The sequence below is a fragment of the Miscanthus floridulus genome, chromosome 16, assembly GCF_019320115.1.
Source record: "Miscanthus floridulus cultivar M001 chromosome 16, ASM1932011v1, whole genome shotgun sequence".
NCBI classification, from domain to species: Eukaryota; Viridiplantae; Streptophyta; class Magnoliopsida; order Poales; family Poaceae; genus Miscanthus; species Miscanthus floridulus.
The window spans coordinates 93,169,930-93,188,666 of record NC_089595.1 but is presented as its reverse complement, the minus strand read 5'-3'; the positions used below and the strand labels follow the sequence as shown (position 1 = coordinate 93,188,666).

General features: G+C 48.2%; 1 protein-coding gene and 1 long non-coding RNA gene across 2 annotated transcripts; one reads left to right on the top strand and one right to left on the bottom strand.

The window, feature by feature from the left end:
* Positions 1-4,658: 4,658 nt before the first annotated feature.
* Positions 4,659-6,678, bottom strand: LOC136512254 (uncharacterized). Its single transcript, XR_010773017.1, has 3 exons — positions 6,545-6,678; positions 6,235-6,402; positions 4,659-4,867 (listed from the first exon to the last, which is right to left on the bottom strand). It is a non-coding gene; the product is annotated as an uncharacterized lncRNA (long non-coding RNA).
* Positions 6,679-9,583: 2,905 nt separating this feature from the next.
* LOC136510039 (uncharacterized) lies at positions 9,584-10,744 on the top strand. The gene is made up of 4 exons (XM_066504616.1): positions 9,584-9,655; positions 9,894-10,029; positions 10,132-10,337; positions 10,432-10,744. Exons 2-4 carry the CDS (start codon positions 9,937-9,939, stop codon positions 10,700-10,702), a joined length of 570 nt encoding a protein of 189 aa, XP_066360713.1. The 5' UTR covers positions 9,584-9,655; positions 9,894-9,936; the 3' UTR covers positions 10,703-10,744.
* Positions 10,745-18,737: the final 7,993 nt, after the last annotated feature.

The following is an 18,737-nucleotide window of genomic DNA, read 5'->3' as shown; positions in this document are numbered from 1 at the left end:
CCTATAGAAGTAGTCGTCGGACCCACAGATGTTGCTCAGCTGAAAAGGAAGTGTGTCCTCTCCACCATATGGCTCCCACTCCACCTGCAACATGTCCAAATAAGATGTTAGATGGTATACTAATCCTTTTAAAAGTAGCATGGAAAATAAAATTTACTTACACTAGACGCCATCAGCGAATCTAGCTTGTTCGTGTACTCAATGTACGCCCAGTCTATCCTCGTGTGCGGAACCCTGACCTGGTCCCAAAGGTACGCCCACGTCGGCTGGCAACTTGGAGGCTAACCTTGGAACCACTCACGACGAGCCAGTACCTCTAGACGACCAACTAGAAAACGAGCCCACATCCACAACTGTAACAGGTACACGCATCCACCAAGTGACGGGTTCACCGTAGACCAACGACACCCCTCGCACAGCTGCCGGTATAGAAAACACAAGACTGCAGAGCCCCAGCTGTACTGACTCGCCTGGTCCCAGTCACTGAGGCAGTGGATCCACATCCAGGACGCATTGTCACCCGTCACGTTGGGAAAGAGAACGCAAGCAAAAAGGTGTAGGATCCACGCCCAGCAGTAGTACCCAACCATCTCCTCATCTGCCTCCTCGGGGCACTGTGTGAACTCTATACGTAGCCATGAGATGGGAACTCCAGAAGTGCGAGCCCCTTGCTCGCCAAGCTCACGCCTAAGGAAGGCCTCCACTTGTGCTCTCCAGCCCTCTAACCTGCACTGCCCGGTGACTGGGTTCCCATGAATCCTCAGGCCTAGCATCTTCTGACAGTCCTAAAGCGAGACTATCATCTCCCCGAAAGGTAGATGAAAGCTGTGAGTTTCGGCCGCCACCTATATTTAAGACCAAGCAAGATTACTTGTCAAAAAGTCAATCGCATGAACAAATGGCCATGAATGGAGACAATGATTCACTTTAATACCTGTCTGCCAACACAGTTATCGCCGTTGAGTTGAACTTGGGCAACCCATGACGAACCTGAAAGGAGATGACATCCAGGCCAGCTCTTTGCAGGAAAGGAGTGTACCTATCGTCGTACCGAATGTCCAAGAACCCACTGTGGGTCCTAGAACGAAGGTGTGGAAGGTCCTGCATCGAATATAACATAGTCACATGTTACTTCACGAACACATGTACGAATAAAACTTATAGATTGTTACCTGCCCTAGCGCAACGAGATGTCCTTGGTGGGTCTCCTCGTACGTCGGGTCGAGCAGGTGGAATTGCTCCATCCTACAAAAAAAGAATGAATTAGAATTGCAATGTACAATGAAACATGAACTTATAAATGTATAAGTAATTGACATAAATATAAGCATAAATTGAGGCATGCATAATTAAATATATGATAAGAAAAATATAAAATAATACTATAAACCAATAGTCCTACCTCACTAATCTGCCAACGGCAACTTCGTGAGTTGTGGCCAAGTCTACCGCACTTGCCGCACTCGTACTGCTTGGGATCAGTAACAAATGGAGTTCCTCTCCCACGCCTAGTTCTTTCAGGTATCTGATCCATAACCATCCTATGCCTTGTCCTCTGCCTTGACCCACGCTTGTTCCAACGGTAAGCTGGATCCGCAATGTACTTTGACCCATCATATGGAGGCCACTCTCCAGGGTCCTAGAAAGGCACGAAGCGGGGGCTCCATGTGTTCACAAGCGTGTTAACACTGAACTCGTGAGGTATCCTCCTCTCGATATTATAGTTGCGATGCCTAGCTGCTGCCACCAAATACGAACATACAAAGTGGTATTGCCTTGGTTTACCACAAGTGCACTTGAAATCTTGGAGGACAACCACATGTATCCTCGACTCTCGGACCTCACCGTTGGACATTGTACCACCCCTATGCTCGACCTGATAAGTCCCTGTGGCGTGGTCAAAGCATGCAACCTCATGTGTGCCAGCCCTTTCTCTTGCCTTCTCTAGGTGTGCCTTTGGTTTCGGAGCCCATATCTCTCCATCACTCCTCAACTGCAATGCATGGGCGTGTCTATCGTTGAACCAGGCAACAAGCTTATAGAAGGTGAATTGAACAATTGCATTCATGGGCATACCACGTATCCCCAATAGCAACTTATTGAATGACTCTGCCATATTGCTGCACTGAAACTCGTACCTCCAGCCATCGTCGTCATGAGCTCTCGTCCATTTCTCCAAATCCCTCATCAAACATGTGAGCCATTGTCTACCTTCTGCATTTGATATGGTTCTGACCTGCTCCAACTTTTCCCTAAAGTACTTGTCCTCAAGCTGTCGAGCAGCCTCCTGGAACAGATCAAAGTTTTTCTTGACACCGTCCTTCCGTAGTAGATTCTCGACAAGGTGTCGAGTACACCAATGATGGTGCAAAGGTGCATACCCCTCTAACTGCTCTTACACGGCATTAAGTATGCCCTGATGCCTATCAGATATGACGCCAACCTCCCTACCAGGGCCAACCACGTGTATCCGAACTAGCCTCAAGAACCATCCCCAACTATCATTGTTCTCCTTCTCAACCAAAGCAAATGCCAAAGGAACCAACTTGTTGTTCGCGTCATAGGATATGGCTATAAGAAGTGTGCCCTGGTATTTGCCAATCAAGAACGTACCATCAATGGAGAAGATGGGACGATAGTGCCTAAAGGCCTCGACACACTGAGAAAAGCACCAGAAGGCACGAAAAAATATCTACCTTCCATCCTTCCATGCATTAGGTTTTGGGATGTACTCATAATGCATGCCTGGATTCACCGCTTTGATTGCATTGAAAAGAACTGGCAGCTGCTCATACCCATCCTCCCAGTCCCCATATATCATCTTCCACGCTCGCTGCTTAGCCCTCCATGCTTTACCATAAGTTATCACATATCCTCTATACAACGCCTCAACGGTCCTGATAATTGTTCTCACCTTCATGTTGGGTTCTCCCTGCAAAATTCTCATCAACCGCTTGGCAATGAGGGTAGATGTCAGCTGCCGATGCCTTAGTGTCAGCTCATGGTCAGCATAATTGTGTGACCCAACAACTTTTGTGATCTTCCATTTTCCAGTCACCTGTTGCTTCCTTGCACAAACCCTCCATGGGCAGCGTTCCTTGTCACACACAACTGTGTAACGGCGCTCCACATATGAATGCAATACCCTGTAAGGCCTCTTTCGTATCACTGCAAAAGCCTGCAACCACCTCTTCAAAGCAGGGAGGTCATTGAACACCCTCCCCTCCTCAATTACCATGTTAGGACCAGCCTCAGGAGCTTCTAGGAGCTCATCATCACGTCCTTCTGCAAACGCCAGATCGGAATGAGCAAGATCACTGAACTCATGAACTCTAGGATCACGACGGTCGGGAAAGATACGCCTCATCATCTCAATATCACTCTCCGTCAGCTCTTCAATAGGACGATCATCATCAGAATCAAGAGCCCTAGCCATCTCATATGGCTCCGAATCATTCATAATTTCAATAATATTGGAGCCACGAAATCCATCTCCAAAGTGCACTTGCGCAGCAACATGGGGCACATCCATATTCTCAGGAATGTCTCCTGCAACGTCATTACAGAAATGAGGAAAGAATGAAAGAAACAGATGTAAGGAACGGGATAAGCTCCCAAAAACCATGCGGTTAAGACACTTACTTGGATGATTCTGTGTCAAAGGAATCTCATAAGGATGATCTGCCATGAAAACATGAGTATGACAACCATCTCCAAATAACGCATTGGGGGCAGATTGAGCATCAGGAACCGTAGGCGCAATCTGCACATGCAGGTAAGGTTCCGGAATGGGAGGATCGACGTGTGTCGGATGATCCATTGCTGGGGTAAACCCATGAGGGATTGGATCAACTAACACCCGACGCACAACCACGTCCAAACATTGCAGCTGGCTCTTCATAGCCGATCTCACATAGTTGTCCCACTGATCCGCACAACCAATTGAGATCATTCGCCTGAAGATGTTCGGAGGACAACCTAGGTGCAGTACACCATCAACTGCAATGTCATCATCTCCAAAGCAATGCAGCTCCTTCCGAGCCATTGCAACCATCTCACTAAATGAAGGCCTATCATTGAATAGCACAGGCACGCTTTGCATGTCAAGAAACTCAACATATCCATAGCGATCGCTTTCAACCGTGCCTCCATGATATATGGTCACTAGGTTGTCCATCTATTTCAAAAACGTAACGAAACACATGTCCTTTAGTCCAAATTAGACGATAGATAGTACCTAACAAGTACTTTCTAACAACAAACTAAGTAATTTAGGGCAGGCGCGGCGCGGCACGGCACGGGCGGGCGAGGGCGGGCGTGGCGTGGGCGGGCGGGCGCGGGCGCGGCGGTGGAGCGGCGACGGCGCGAGCAGGGGCGAGATGGAGAAGAAGAAAGGCCGGGGCGGCAGATATTTAGGGGGCTCGGCGCCATTCACTCTGACGCCGAGCCCCCTGGTAGGCCATTTCCCCGTGCCCAGGAGCTCGGCGCCAGTGACCGTGGCGCCGAGCTCGGCGCCACTCACTCTGGCGCCGAGCCAATGGTCCATTTCCGGAATTCTTTCCGCCAGGGGTCTATTTATGAGAAACTTTCGAAAAAAGGGCCAAATAGTAAAAAAATTCGGTACGGAAGGGTATTATTAGACTAGCATTCTTCTTGTTTCTCTCGATCTACACAACAATGGCATCTCAGCCAGTACTCTCCATGCCTGACGACTACATGGGGGCATCTCAGGCTCTCAACCAATTCCCCCCATGCCTGACGAGGCTAACTACATGGAGGCCGATTCTCCGCAGGTACCCAGAATCTTGATATGACCTCCATTTGTTGTCACATTCTCACAAAACTTCTCCAGATCAACATTCTTCATCTGGCACAGTAGCAATAGAGTTAGAAAATGCAAGTCATATTGGATTACCATTCATAATCTATATTTGTTTTGTCTATGCAAATATATTTGAAATTTAACCTCCACTGCAAGTTTGCACGATTTCTAACTTATTTTGCATGAAACCCGCTACAAATCCAACAAGACCGAACCTACTCAGGTAGAAAATTCTATGGAAGACAGGATACCTAAGGTTGGTTAGTTGGTATGAAATTCTGCACTGAAGAAGAGGCATACCGCTTTTACAATGCCTATGCTCAGTATTCGAAGGAGCAGTTCACATAATGTGAAAAATAACACCACCATAAAGAATAGAACCTTTTGTTGTTCTCGTGCTGGTATTAAATCACTTTTGTCTTGTGCCACTTTCTTCATCATTAGGGATAGAACATCATTTTGATCAATTATTTATTTCTCAATAGGTGTTCGGCGTCCTGATAAAAAAAGAAGAATCTTCCAACAATAGTAATCCAGAGACACGATGTATGTGTGAAGCTCGCATGAAGATAAGTCTTACAGATGGATTGTACTGCATCTATGAGTTTGAGCCTGAACATAATCATATTCTTGCTACTAGCAGTCAAGTTCATCATTTAAGATCTCAAAGAAGAATAACAGAAGCACAACTTGCAAGTGTAGAAAATGCTAAAGCAGTCGGCATTTCAAATAGGAAAAAGTCTACTTAACCCCCACCTTTCATACTTGTCTACTTCACCCCCAACTATGAAACCGTCTGTTTTACCCTCTGAACTTTCTAAAACCGTTTATTTTACCCCTTGGGCGGTTTTCAGCGGCAATTGGGCTACAGTAACAACGGTTCTGCTACAGTAACGGTGTGCTTGCTACAGTATGGTGGGTTTGAATTTTTCCCTTTATTTTCGGTGAATCTTTGAAAAATCACAGTAAATTATAGAAAAATCATAAAATAAAAAATCTAATTTTGTTGGACTCCACATGAGTAGATCTACATAGTGAATATATAATACGGTATGGTTTAGTACAAAATTTTTACTATAGCCTTAGATTAATTGGAAAATCTAATTTTGTCTGTAATTAATTGGAATAATTCATAGCTGCAGCTTCTATGGTCCAATTGTGGTGAAATTTTTATGGTACGCTAAATATTGTATGCTTGAACTATAGTAAAAATTTCGTACTCATTGGACTATGTATAACTGTAGCAGACCCGCTGTTACTATAGCAAAACCGCCGCTGAAAACCGCCTAGGGGGTAAAATAGACGGTTTTAGAAAGTACAGGGAGTAAACAGACGGTTTCATAGTTTGGGGTGAAGTAGACTGTATGAAAGGTGGGGGTTAAGTAGACTTTTTCCATTTCAAATAAAGCTACCTTTGATCTCATGGCAAAAGAAGCAGGTCCTGGAAGCTAGACCGTCACCTTCATGCTCAACAGCATCTACGAGCTGCTGCCAACTATCTTGAATACGCAACTGAGTCAATGCAAAATGACATCTCCCAGCTCATTGTTCCACCATGGTGTGATGTCAGCTCGATGGACCTGAAGAGGAAAGGCAGAATGAACCTCACAAATCGAAATCCGCAAACTCGAATCGAGATCCCCAATCCAAAATCGAGATCCTAGCAATCCAAATCAAAATGCACAGCTAGAATCTAGGTTCCAGTAAATCTAATGAACTCACCGCTATGAAGCTTGAGGTCGTTGTTGCCCAAATCGAGTTTATCACCATGGGATTTGACGTTTCCTTTGATTGACTCTCATGCCATAAGCAAGAAGACCAGCTTCGAGCTGAAAGGCCGAGAGGGGAAAGCAGAGGGAGACGGACTAGCTTTTAGGTGCGTACCCTTAAAAAAGATGTCATACTTCTGCGTACATCTCAAAAGTTGGTCGTCACCTATATGTCCTCGTTTGAATTTTTCTTTTTCCTCACGCCATTCCGTCCTTGGACTTGTATGGGCGTCTGAACTTTTTCGTTTTCCCTATGCCATTGCCAGGTCAATTGACTTTGGCGCCAGACCTAGCATAGCGTATGCACGCACGTGGCGAATTCGGCAGCCAGTGCTTCCATGGGCGCGCACGTTATCTGGGCCGTGATTGCTGGTGTCACGAACCGCGGGTCTGGGTGACAGGGGCGGAGACCGCGGGGGATGGTGGGCGGGGTGTGCCGCCCGTGTCCGGTCCGTGGGCTACGCGTGCGCACGTTAATGTATGCATGCATTAACTTGCTACATTAAATCACACCTCAAAGTACTGAGCACGCCTGCTAAAACGGTAAGCAAAAAATGGGAGCACGCCTGCTACGTAGTATATTATATATGTTCTCTAATTATGAATTATATATGGGTTTAAATTAACCAGGAGATAAACGGATAGAATTGGGCCTGTGACGCACGCACATTTTCTCATAATTCCATGGGAACGCGAGACTAGCTAGCTACGCTGTCGGCGCGACCACGACCACGACAACGGCCACGGCCACACTACTCTAATCCGGTTCAAAGTTCAAACCTGTCGAGAAAAGCTTTGCGCTCACCTCTGACGCCAAACACAGAAAGGCAAAAGGCCCCTGACACGCGAAGCTTCAACAACGTACTACGCGTAGCTTCCCACTACCAGGGCCCCTCCTTGAGTTGAGTTTGGCATTTTGCTGTCGCGCAAGCGGCACAGCACGAGTCGGTCCGTTAGGATTAAACAACGGCGTAACCACTTTCTGATGTCTGCCTGCTTCTTCTGTGTCGTTTCACTCGTATATATATATGAAACCACTCGCTCTTGCTGTCTTGCTTTGGGCTCCACTGAACAACGCGTGATCGACGACGATCGCCATTGGATCGGGCCGTGTCCGTGTCGTCGACCCAACCGGCAAATGCGAACAAAAAGGTGGTCGCAAAAGGCGATGCATCGATCGGTTCATATGTATGTGTATCGCGGACACGGAGATCGTCTGGTCGTCATGCATGGCGATGGATGGATCCATATGTTTTTGTTTTTTGTTTTTTCGTATTGTAAGTGCAGGTAGGTACGACGTCAAAAAGGCATGCATGCATGCAATGATGCAACAGCCATACAATTAAGGTGTGAAAGTGCTTGGTTGAAACCTTCTTTTCCAAGTTTTTTCTTTTCAAAACCAATCGATCTTCAATGAAAAAAAGTTTATGCATATCAAATGAGTTGGTGTCGTCGTCGTTTCTTGCACTGTCGATCCTTTTGGTTAATTTGTCAATCGACGGCATTGTAGTCTGCGCGCTTGTACTTTCATACGCCTTTTCTAATCTAAAGAAACCAAATATCATATCCATCACCAAAATTAATCAATGTCTAGATATTTTGTTTCTCTCGAGCCCGGTCACTGAACGAAGACGGCTGCTGGTGGTTCAATCTTCAATGCAGAATTCACTTGTGATTGTGATCGACGTATGGAAATAAATAAATAAATAAATAGTATAATCCTCCAGACGGCGGTGACTGCAAATTAAGCTAGCTTCCCGGTATCATCTGCCCCTACGCTGACTGCTGTCAACATCTCTCTTTAACGACGAAGAACTAGCCCAGAATGAAGACACGAAAATAAATAAATAATTAATCAACGCCGCCGATCTGCATGAGAATTAGACTATGGTTTGGTCTAAAAGGACGTGGCGTTAGTATTATTTTCAACGATATAGATGTATGCTTGCTTTGGTCCAGTCAAACACGCCAAAATCTATACTTAGCCCTTGTTTAGTTGCTACCCAATTTCTAAAAAGTTGCTACAGTACCTGTCACATCAAATGTTTGCGGCCCATGCATGGAGCATTAAATGTAGACGAAAAGAAAAACTAATTGCACAGTTTGGTGGGAAATTGCGAGACGAACGTTTTAAGCCTAATTAGTCAATGTTTAGACACTATTTGCCAAATAAAAACGAAGGTGCTACAGTAGACCCAAAATCTAAATTTCGCGAACTAAACAAGGCCTTATTACATCAGACACGTTTGACCGTTGTCCTGGGCCAGCACGTTACCGGCCTGCAGGTTTTCTCTAGGATCACTGGTAGAAATAAATGCTCAAGTCTCACTCCTGTGCCATTTATAGATTGCAAAAGGAAAACAAAGAGAAAATTAAACGATACATTATCCAGAATAGATGACGACACGAGTGAATTAGATAGTGACATTTTAACCGCTACTTCATTGTGCGGTCCGTGACACCAGCAATCACGGCCCAGATAACGTGCGTGCCCATGGAAGCGCTGGCTGCCGAATTCGCCACGTGCGTGCATACGCTGTGCTAGGTCTGGCACCAAAGCCAATTGGCCTAGCAATGGCACAGGGGAAACGAAAAAGTTCAGACGCCCATACAAGCCCAAGGGCAATTGAGTCATTCTCCAAAGCCGTTACCTACCGTTAGGAGCAAATGCCGACGGAATGGCGTGAGGGAAAAGAAAAGTTCGAGCGAGAACATGTAGGTGACGACCAACTTTTAAGGGGTATGTAGGAGTATGACATCTTTTTTTAGATACACAGATAAAAGCCTCCCGTTTTCTCGTACATGCGGCGCGGATGGAGAAATAGATGAGGGCCTATCTGTGGAGGGGAACGAATGGACGCTGGACACGTGTGCGAAGACACGGAAGGAGACACGCAACGGAGACACACAAAGCCTGTTCGCTTGCTCGTAAACGATCGTAAATTTCCAGCCAGAAACAGTGTTTTTCTCTCACACCAAACCAGCCAGCAGTAAATAATCCACGATACGATACGGCCTCCGAACAGGCCGACAAGCTTCAGCCAATTCGAACCATCTCAATGAGGTAAACTGGCAAATTAAGCCCGTCTTTTCTTGGTTGGTTTCTTCTTCGATTTCCTCCTCTGTTTTCCATTGCTGCGCGCATCGCTAGCCCCCGTTCTGTTCGCGTAGTGATCTCTGCAACTAGCTGAATCAATCATCTGCAAATCGGATCCACGACAGAAAACATTACGTCCTTCGCAGATCGTAATATGGCGCTCTTGCTTGCGCTAATCTCGACCCGGTTCCATTTCCATCCTCAGGGACTCCAATTGAGCAGGGGATCGATCGACCGGGGCCGGCGCCATGGCTCTGAGCCAGAGCACGCAGTTCGTCCTCGTCACCGCGCTGTTCGGCGTGCTCTCCTTCGTCCTCGCCGTCCTCGCCGAGCTCAAGAAAGTAACGCGTCCTCTGCTTTGTCTGCCTTCTACAGAGACGCTCAGGCGCCGTCCATTGCCTGCTGAAATTAACTTCTGTCTCCTCTCCATCTTTAGTCTTTAGCCCCCGTACGGGACGCCGATCAAGGGCCGGGACGTCGTCGTCTGCCGGTTCCCGCCGGACCCGACGGTGGCGCTGTCGGCGCTGGCCGCGGCGTGCAGCGCGGGGCTGGGCGCGCTCGCCGTCTTCTTCCCCTACGGGGGCAGGCGCGTGCCGAGGAAGTCGCTCTTCGCGCACACCCCGCTCTACGTCTTCTTCCACGTCGCCGTGTAAGGAGACGACAGTGCGAGAAGCACGCGACCGCTCTCGCTCCACCACGCGTGTGCGCTAAGGAGTCTCGTGGTTTTTTTCTCTCCCGTGCAGAGGCGTCACGGCGGCCGGCGCGGGCACGACGGTGTGGGCGACCGCGACCGAGGCCGTGCACCACGTCCGGAACGTGCACCGCGACCTGGCCTACGCCTGCCCGACCGCCAAGACCGGGGTGCTCGGCGGCGCGGCGTTCCTCGACGCCATGCTCTTCTGGATCGTCTGCCTCATGCTCGGCCGCAACGTCAGGGAGGACTACTTCGACGACCACGGAGGCGGGTACGGGGGCGACGGTGGCGTCGCCGGCACGGGGATCGAACAGAAGTGACCTGTTCGTGCACGTGGTTCGCGTTGGCATATGTATCTTTACTGTAATGCACCCATTAAAATTATGCTAGATCATAAAAAAAAAAAGTTCCCTCTGATTATTATACGCGTAAAAAATACACATAAAAATTCGTCTCAATTAAAATTGGCTAGTCAAAACCCACCAAGGGCTGATCTTGTGATGCGAAGCTTCTCACCCCCGAATTTTTTATATTTTAGTCTTTTTTTTTAAGTTTCTCACAAATAGACCTCTGACGAGAAGAATTCAGAAAATTGACCCTTAGCTCGGCGCTATTGGTGCTGGCGCCGAGCTAACACGTCTCGGCGCCAGCGTCTTTGGCGTTGAGCTCCTAGGCACGGTAGATGACATGGCAGTGAGCTCGGCGTCCGTCATAGTGACTGGCGCCGAGCTCCCTGCCATTTAACCTCGGCCAACCTTCTTGCCCGAGCGTTCTTCCTCTTCTTTCTCCTCCCTTTCGGGTTTTTTCTCTCCCCACTTCACCATACCTCACGAATCGACATATTGGACCTTGGAAACTTTGATTTGATCCGTAGATCTTCGAGAGCAAGGTATCCTCGCTCCCCTCTTAGTTTTTTTTCGCATCGATTCGATATGTATTAGTCGGATTTTTTAACGTAATAATCGTCATCACTTAGGGTTTCATTGTATCCATCAATATATGTATTATACAACCGTAGGATGATGCCAAGACGTGGAAAAGCTAGCAAACCTAGGCGCATGTAATTATGTTATGGGTTCATTGTTGTGCATCAAATGAGAAACCCTAGGTTTATGGTTTAATGTTAACTGCTTTGAGTTCTTAGAACGAAATTAGTTGTATTGCAGTTATGGTTCTCATTGACATTTATTTGTGATGTTTTGATTTATGTTTGTTAAATTATATCCGTTTTGTTAGATGCAAGAAATGTTTCGGGAAGAGTTTTGGCGAAAACAGGGTCGTCCTCGAGAATTATACCCCGACACATCTAGCAAAGATGCCCCCGTCCCTCCTGACCTCCCTGTCCCTAACTGTGACTGTGGTTTTCCGGCCCATGTTTTTCAATCGAAACATCCAAACACAGTGACGCGTTACTTCTACATATGCAGTCGTTTTAATATAAGAAATTGTTTCCACTATCCTTTTTCTTTATTTGTGTAAGTATGCTACTAATATTTTGTTGGAATCTCGTTGTGTAGGCCCATGAGAGGTGCTTTTTCTTTCAGTGGATCGACGGTGCAGACAAGTTTGATTCTAGGTACCTCCTTTTCGATAATTGGTTTAGAGGGAGACATCCACGTGAGCACTTCAAGCGGTGGGTTCCACCCCCCTAACCCTCCGCCAATGACGGCTAACGAGAAGCACCTAGCCGCAGTTAGACGACTCGAGGAACCTCCTCTATGCGATTGTGGAGATCGAGCTGTGATAAACCCTAAGAATACGTTGGAGTTTGTGTGTCCAAACAAGCATGAAGTAAGTGCAAAATGTATGTATTGAAATGTTGAGCTATATGTGTTCATGTACTAATGTATACTTATTTAGGTGTTTTCAATGGCGAAGTGTCGTTTCAAGAAGTGGTTGTATGGTCCTAAGAACCAATGATCGGAAGAACCGCGAAAGATTAAGAAAAAGAAGAAAGAAAGGGTAATTTACAAAGCACCTCCTGTCATATGCGAATGCGGTGTTAAATCCAACTATGGCCTAGTCCCTTCGGAGCTTGGAATAGGCCATTATTGCGGCCATATTGTTGAGTATGATGAGGTTGGTTATTTTTGTGATAAACATGAAATCGTATTTTGTTTCTTTTGCTAAGGCATATATGATAGAATTTGCCGTTTGAACATAGCACTAGGAAATGTAAGTGAGAATGTTACGATGGTCAAGCTAAGTTCTTAGATGAACTGAAGAAGAGGCAAGTAATTGTACGGAAGAGGGGATATGCACCTGACTACGTCAACCTATTCGTTAAACATCTCAAAGAAAAGATGCGTGAGTTTGCTAGACATCGCGGTATATGTAACCCGATCGATGTTGGGCTTAACAAATAGGGATTGGAGAGACAGATGACGTTAGAGGAGGAGAGAGCAAGGAATGAGGCAAGGGAGGAGACAAGAGTACAGATGCAGGTCTTGAACGAGCATGTTGTTGCATTATGTGACAGTGAGTGCTTGAAAGCATTTTTTTGTTGCATGATTTTTTCGCTGTAGGTGGCGGGGTCGACGGTGGCGCGACCGACGACAGCGGTGGCGCGCAGCAGGCGTAGGATGCCCGAGGCTCCGCGCGGCGAGTCCGGCTCGACGCGCGCGGGTGGCACGGTGGCCGTGGCCGAGGGCGGCGGTGGAGGGCGGCAAGGTGGGCCACGGCCGAGGCCGGCGGTGGAGGCCAAGGCGAGGCTAAGATGAGAACGGTGGTGGAGGGCGGAGGAGGGCCACTGGCCGTGGTACGAGTAGCCAGCCATGGGCAACGACGTGGCGCGGGGGGGGGGGGGGGGCGCGGCGTGGGCTGTCCGCTGGGGCCGCGCGGCGTGGGCCGTCCGCTGGGACGCGGCCGTGGGGCTCGAGGCATGCGAGCGGGGCGTGGGCGCGGTGGCGCGGCACGGGCGTGGGCATGGCGCGGTGTGGGCGAGGGTGGACGGTGGAGGCAAGGGCGCGGGCGGCGGCGGTGGAGCTTGGCTCTGCTTGGGCGAGAGAGGGAGAGGAAGACAGGCGCGGGGCCCATAGGTATTAAAGGCTCGGCGCCGAGCTCACTGCCATGTCATCTACCGTGCCCAGGAGCTCGGCGCCAGCATCAATGGCGCCGAGCTAAGGGTCTATTTTTTGAATTCTTTCCGCCAGGGGTCTATTTGTGAGAAACTCTTAAAAAAGGCTAAGATGTAAAAAATTCGGTCTCACCCCCGCACCCTCCATGCCATGCACGCGGGCTTCAAACGTGCACCACGCACGTCGTGACCATGGATCCAAGCCGCCCCTTTCTCCCCGACATCCTCTCTCCAACATGCGCGACTCGCAGACTCCTCTCCCCCACGCGCACGCGCGCGACTCCTCTCCGCTGCGACATAGGCGCGACTAGGGTTAGGGTTTTGGGCAACTAGTGGCAGGCCTCCGAATCCGGCGGTGGTAGGCCTGGTCGCGACATTGCGGCGTCCCGTCGAGGCGACCCAACGTGGCAGGGCACCCTCACGACGGTGCGCATAGGCGCGGGTAGGCCTGGTCGCAGCATCGCGGCATCCCGGCGGGGTGGCTCAGCATGGCGGCGCACCCGCGTGGCAGCGCCGTGGTAGGGGCAGGCCCGGTCGTGGCATCTCGGCGTCCTGCGCGGGCGCCCCAGCGCGGCAGCGCAAATGTGCGATGACGCTAGAAGCCCCCAAGCACGGTGACGCAACAGTGTGGGCGGAGCCACCCATAGGGCGAGGTCCCCTCCGGGCGGATCCCAATCCGTGCAGCGCTCGATCTAGGGGAGTCGAGGACTCAAGGTTGAAGTTGACGAGAGGTAGGCCTGGCCACCTCCATGGCCCCTCGGCGACTCCCGCAGTCCGGCCTCCCATCCTGAGGAGCCGCTACTTCTGCCTTCTACACCTGCTGCGGTCTGTTCTGCTTCCCGTCCATAGCCGGTGAGTCTTGTGCTAGCTCCTTTTCTTTGTTTTCAATTCAACTGAGAGTGAATCATTTCAGACTTTGAGCTACGCATGCAACATGTGGCAGATTTTTTGGACGATGGAGTCGGCTAGCTGGCCACTGCTGTTTGCCAATTGCCATGTGCCCTGATGCCATCCCGGCACTCTCGTGGCCACACAATATGATGCTGTTGGCACTAGGATTTGGAAGGATCTTCTCAAGGACAACCAAAGAGCAAAGAAAACCATTTTATTTGCTCTGACTAGGACTGGGACCTCATCCAACAATGAACACATAAATAAATATACCAATGGCCTTCTTGAAAATGAAATCTACAAATTGATGTAGATTTTGTATTGAAAAGATGTTGCAGATTGCAATTCTGTCCATCTGGCACAGGTTAGGCCCGTTCGCTTCGCTGAAAAAACAAGCCAAAACACTGTTCTGACTGATTTATTGTGAGAGAAAACACTGTTCTGGCTGAAAAAACAAGCTGAAAAGTACGGATTATAAGACAAGTGAACAGAGCCCTAGTGTTCTGCAAGGATATTAAAAAAAGTTGTGTAGAGAAGATGACATTTACTGTGCTATTAATACTCCTGCCTTTGCCCCACGAGCTGCAGTCCTTTTTTGTTACAATTTATTTAGAAAGGTTCACAAACTCGTGATTGAAAGCAATAAGGATTGCGTAGAATGAAATGAATGATTAATTGGAGAGACCTATGTACATATATATATAGGGGAGAGGAGATCTCGTGGTTTATAGAAATAGGACCAAACCGAGATCTCCTCTTATCTCTCTAACCAAATAGAGGACCGACCGGCTATACCAAGGCCCAGGCCCATATACACACGCACATATACATTTACAGTCTAACACCCTCCTGTAGTCACAGCGTCGTGTTTGCGAACGTTGAGACTGAACCTAAACTCTGTGAAGATAGAAGAAGGCAAGCCTTTGGTGAAGATGTCGGCGAACTGGGACGTCGTCGGGACGTGAAGAACGTGGACAGCACCAAGAGCCACTCATTCTCGAACGAAGTGAAGATCAATCTCAATATGCTTGGTACGCTGATGCTGAATAGGGTTGGAAGACATGTAACTGTACTGATGTTGTCACAATACACCAACGTAGCTTGACGCAGAGGTGTATGTAGCTCGAACAATAGCTGGCGCAACCAGGAAGCCTCTGCAACCGCACTAGCTACAACACGGTACTCAGCTTCAGCACTGGAGTGGGAGACAGTGTTCTGGCGCTTGGAGGACCAGGAGACCAAGTTGTCACTGAGGAACACAGCGTAGCTCGAGGTGGACTTACGAGTGTCAGGACAACCAGCCCAATCTGCATCTGAGTAGACCACAAGATCAGACTGACTGGACGCACGTATATGAAGGCCCAAGTCCAAAGTACTATGAACATAGCGAAGAATCCGCTTCAAAGCTGCAAGATGAGGCTCCCGCGGGTCGTGCATGTGTAGACACACCTGCTGTACTGCATAAGCAAGATCAGGGCGTGTGAAGGTGAGATACTGCAATGCGCCGGCAAGACTACGGTAATCTGTAGCATTAGAAATAGGATCACCATCGGCAGAGAGCTTCGGGTTGATATCAACTGGAGTAGCACACAGCTTGGAATTGACCATACCAGCACGTTCCAAGATGTCCAACATGTACTGGTGTTGTGACAAGAATAACCCAGAAGCAGTGCGCTGAACTTGGATGCCCAAAAAATGATGAAGTTCGCCTAAATCCTTCATAGAAAACTCACGTTGTAGGGCTGCAATAATGCGATGATGCAAGTCTGGAGAAGAAGCTGTTAGCACAATATCATCCACATACAGCAGAAGATAAGCAGTCTTAGAGCCACGACGGTATACAAAGAGTGATGTATCTGTCTTGGCCTCCACAAAACCCAACTGAAGAAGGAAACAGGGTGCAGGCGTGGGTGTCCGTCCGGATGTGCGGGCGCTAGGAATCCTGTTAGGCCCTCTTTGGTAGCCTTGTATTTTTACTCACTAGTGATTAGCTTCCAGATGTAATATGTCATGCACAAGAATACGACTGTAATTTTTCCTTCATGAGGTATTTGTTTGCGTAACGGAGATCAGGTTTCCGCTCACAGAGTGTTTCTCAGCGACTCGAAAAGACGAAACTTGCTGGCTGGCCGCTTGGCATCCACGGGGTTGAGTGCTAAGGCGACGACCTTTGTAACACCCCAGGTGTTTGCCTTCCACATTTGCACTGCATTTCATGAACATGAGCATCATGCATCCCTTCGTGAACTTGTAGCACATGAAACATAATTACGAAACATTGCAACATGTTGTATATTTCATGTGTGTTGTTCTTTTATGAAATGTAAAGTGTGCAACACTGAAGAGCAACATGTGACACTCACTTAGTGAAACAAGATTAGTTAATACTATGCAACAAGATCATGAAACATGTGAAACATGACTATGAAACATTTGCAACATTTCTTGTGTTTTTCATTGTTTCAGTATATACCTTGATTGATTCTTGTGTGACCAATGCATGGTGTGGCTAGAAATACTTGTAAGTAACTTAGTTACACATAGAATGTCTTTTGGAACATGGTTCATGTTGATCACTTTGGCTAATTAGGTTCCCAAGTCATGGTTTGACCAAATTTGACCCCTAAACCCTTTTGTTTGACTGTTTAAAAAGTGTGGCTTAGGATGTTTGCATGTCTGAGCAACCTAAAGCAAAGTTGTAGCAAATTTAATAAGGAACAAACTTTGTTTAGGAGCCAAGTCATGAAAATGTGCACAACATGTTCAATTTGGGCCCACAAGCCAGAAATCAGGGCTGATTCTTCACTTAAGAAATTTTCTAAGTATTGATTGCAATTACAGTTTGAAGGAGCTGACTTTGGCTCGATTTTACTCTGTATTCGTTGAGAATTAGTCCGTGGCACTTAAATAGAAATTGAAGATGGAAGTACGGGCTACAACTTTCATGTTCATTGTTTCTTCTAATATGTCACGGTTTAGGAGTTAATCGGTGTCAAAGTTCGCCTGTCAGTCGGACTCGATGAACGCTGAAACGCGAGCTTCAGACCGGTCATGGCCGACCGGCAACAGAGACCGGCCGCCGCGTGTCGGCCACGCGCTCGGCTCGCCCTGACCGGCCGCCGCGTGTCGGCCACGCGCTCGGCTCGCCCTGACCGGCTGTCTTGAAATGGGAAACGCACTGCTGCCTGCCTGCTCGCCCGCGCGCTCTGCTCCTCCGTCGCCTCCACCGAGCGCAGCAACAGAGAAGCCGCAGCTCCACCATTGCCGCCGATCAGCTCCGCCGTCGTCGTAGCCAGCGCAAGCTCACACCTCTTCGCCCACTCGCCACCTCCATAGCTCCTCCACATTTCCACCGTCACATCGCGCCCAAGGTCGCTTGCCAGCCGCGTTCGGTAAGCTCCCACGCCGCGCATGGTCTCGTCGGACTTCGCTGCCGTGGCCCGTCACAGTGGCTGGCCCATCTCCGACCACCACGGGTCCCGTTAGGGGGTGATTTAGAGTCACATTGGGGTGGGGAAACTAGGTGTAGCCATGGATTGAGCTATCTCAGTCGCCGTCGGTGGCTCACCGTCGGTCCGCACCACCGTGCCGCCATTGGCGCCATCGTCGTCCTTAACACCGGCAATAGGCCGAGATAGGTAGCTCATTAGGCGCGTATCGTCGGTAGGAGCACGCCAGTGCCGTGGTTTCGCCGGAGACCTCACCGCCGATGAGCTACGCCGCCTTCCGCACGTCGCAGCCACCTCCCCTGCTTCGCTGTCGCTGACCAGTGGGTCCGGCTGACGGCCGGGTCCCACACGTCAGTGACTGAGTTTGTGAAGATAGTTCAAAAATACAGTTTTGAATGCTTATTTGATATTTTTGTATCTCCTGTTATGTAGATCCAAATTGGATGGTTCCAATTTTGTGAGACTCACAGTTAGGTCTAGTATTTAAGAAAAATATGTCTTGAGCCTATTATGTAGAAATTTTGGATGAATTAAATAGGAACTTGAAAAGTGTTTTTGTATGCATGCAAACTTGTTTAAATCATATCTTGAGTTTCTGTGATCCAAAAATTATGAAATTTTGTGGGTAAGCTAGTCTTGTATAGTAGAAGCTCTGGTTAAAATTTGAGAGTCATTGCATGTGTAGTTTTTGAGTTATAGATTTTCCTTTTATCATTGGTAGATACTTGGGTGAATTTTAGTAAATTATTTATGAATCCATTGGCCATGAAAATTGTTGGAGAGTATCCTAGTACCCTAAGGATGCTAGGAAAAATATGAAATCTGTTACTTGACACTTTTCACTAAGGTTTCCTAATTATGTCATTTTAAGCCATTCTGCCTTACCATTTTTGTGTAGGCTGTTGTACTTACTAAAATGGTGTGAATTTTTTATGGTAG

What these genes read in the sequence shown, in the direction of transcription:
- LOC136510039 (XM_066504616.1), top strand. Translation starts at nt 9,937, where the DNA reads ATGGCTCTGAGCCAGAGCACGCAGTTCGTCCTCGTCACCGCGCTGTTC. An exon ending in TCCTCGCCGAGCTCAAGAAA is followed by an intron (nt 10,030 to 10,131) that starts GTAACGCGTCCT and finishes TTTAGTCTTTAG; the next exon opens with CCCCCGTACGGGACGCCGAT. An exon ending in GTCTTCTTCCACGTCGCCGT is followed by an intron (nt 10,338 to 10,431) that starts GTAAGGAGACGA and finishes TCTCCCGTGCAG; the next exon opens with AGGCGTCACGGCGGCCGGCG.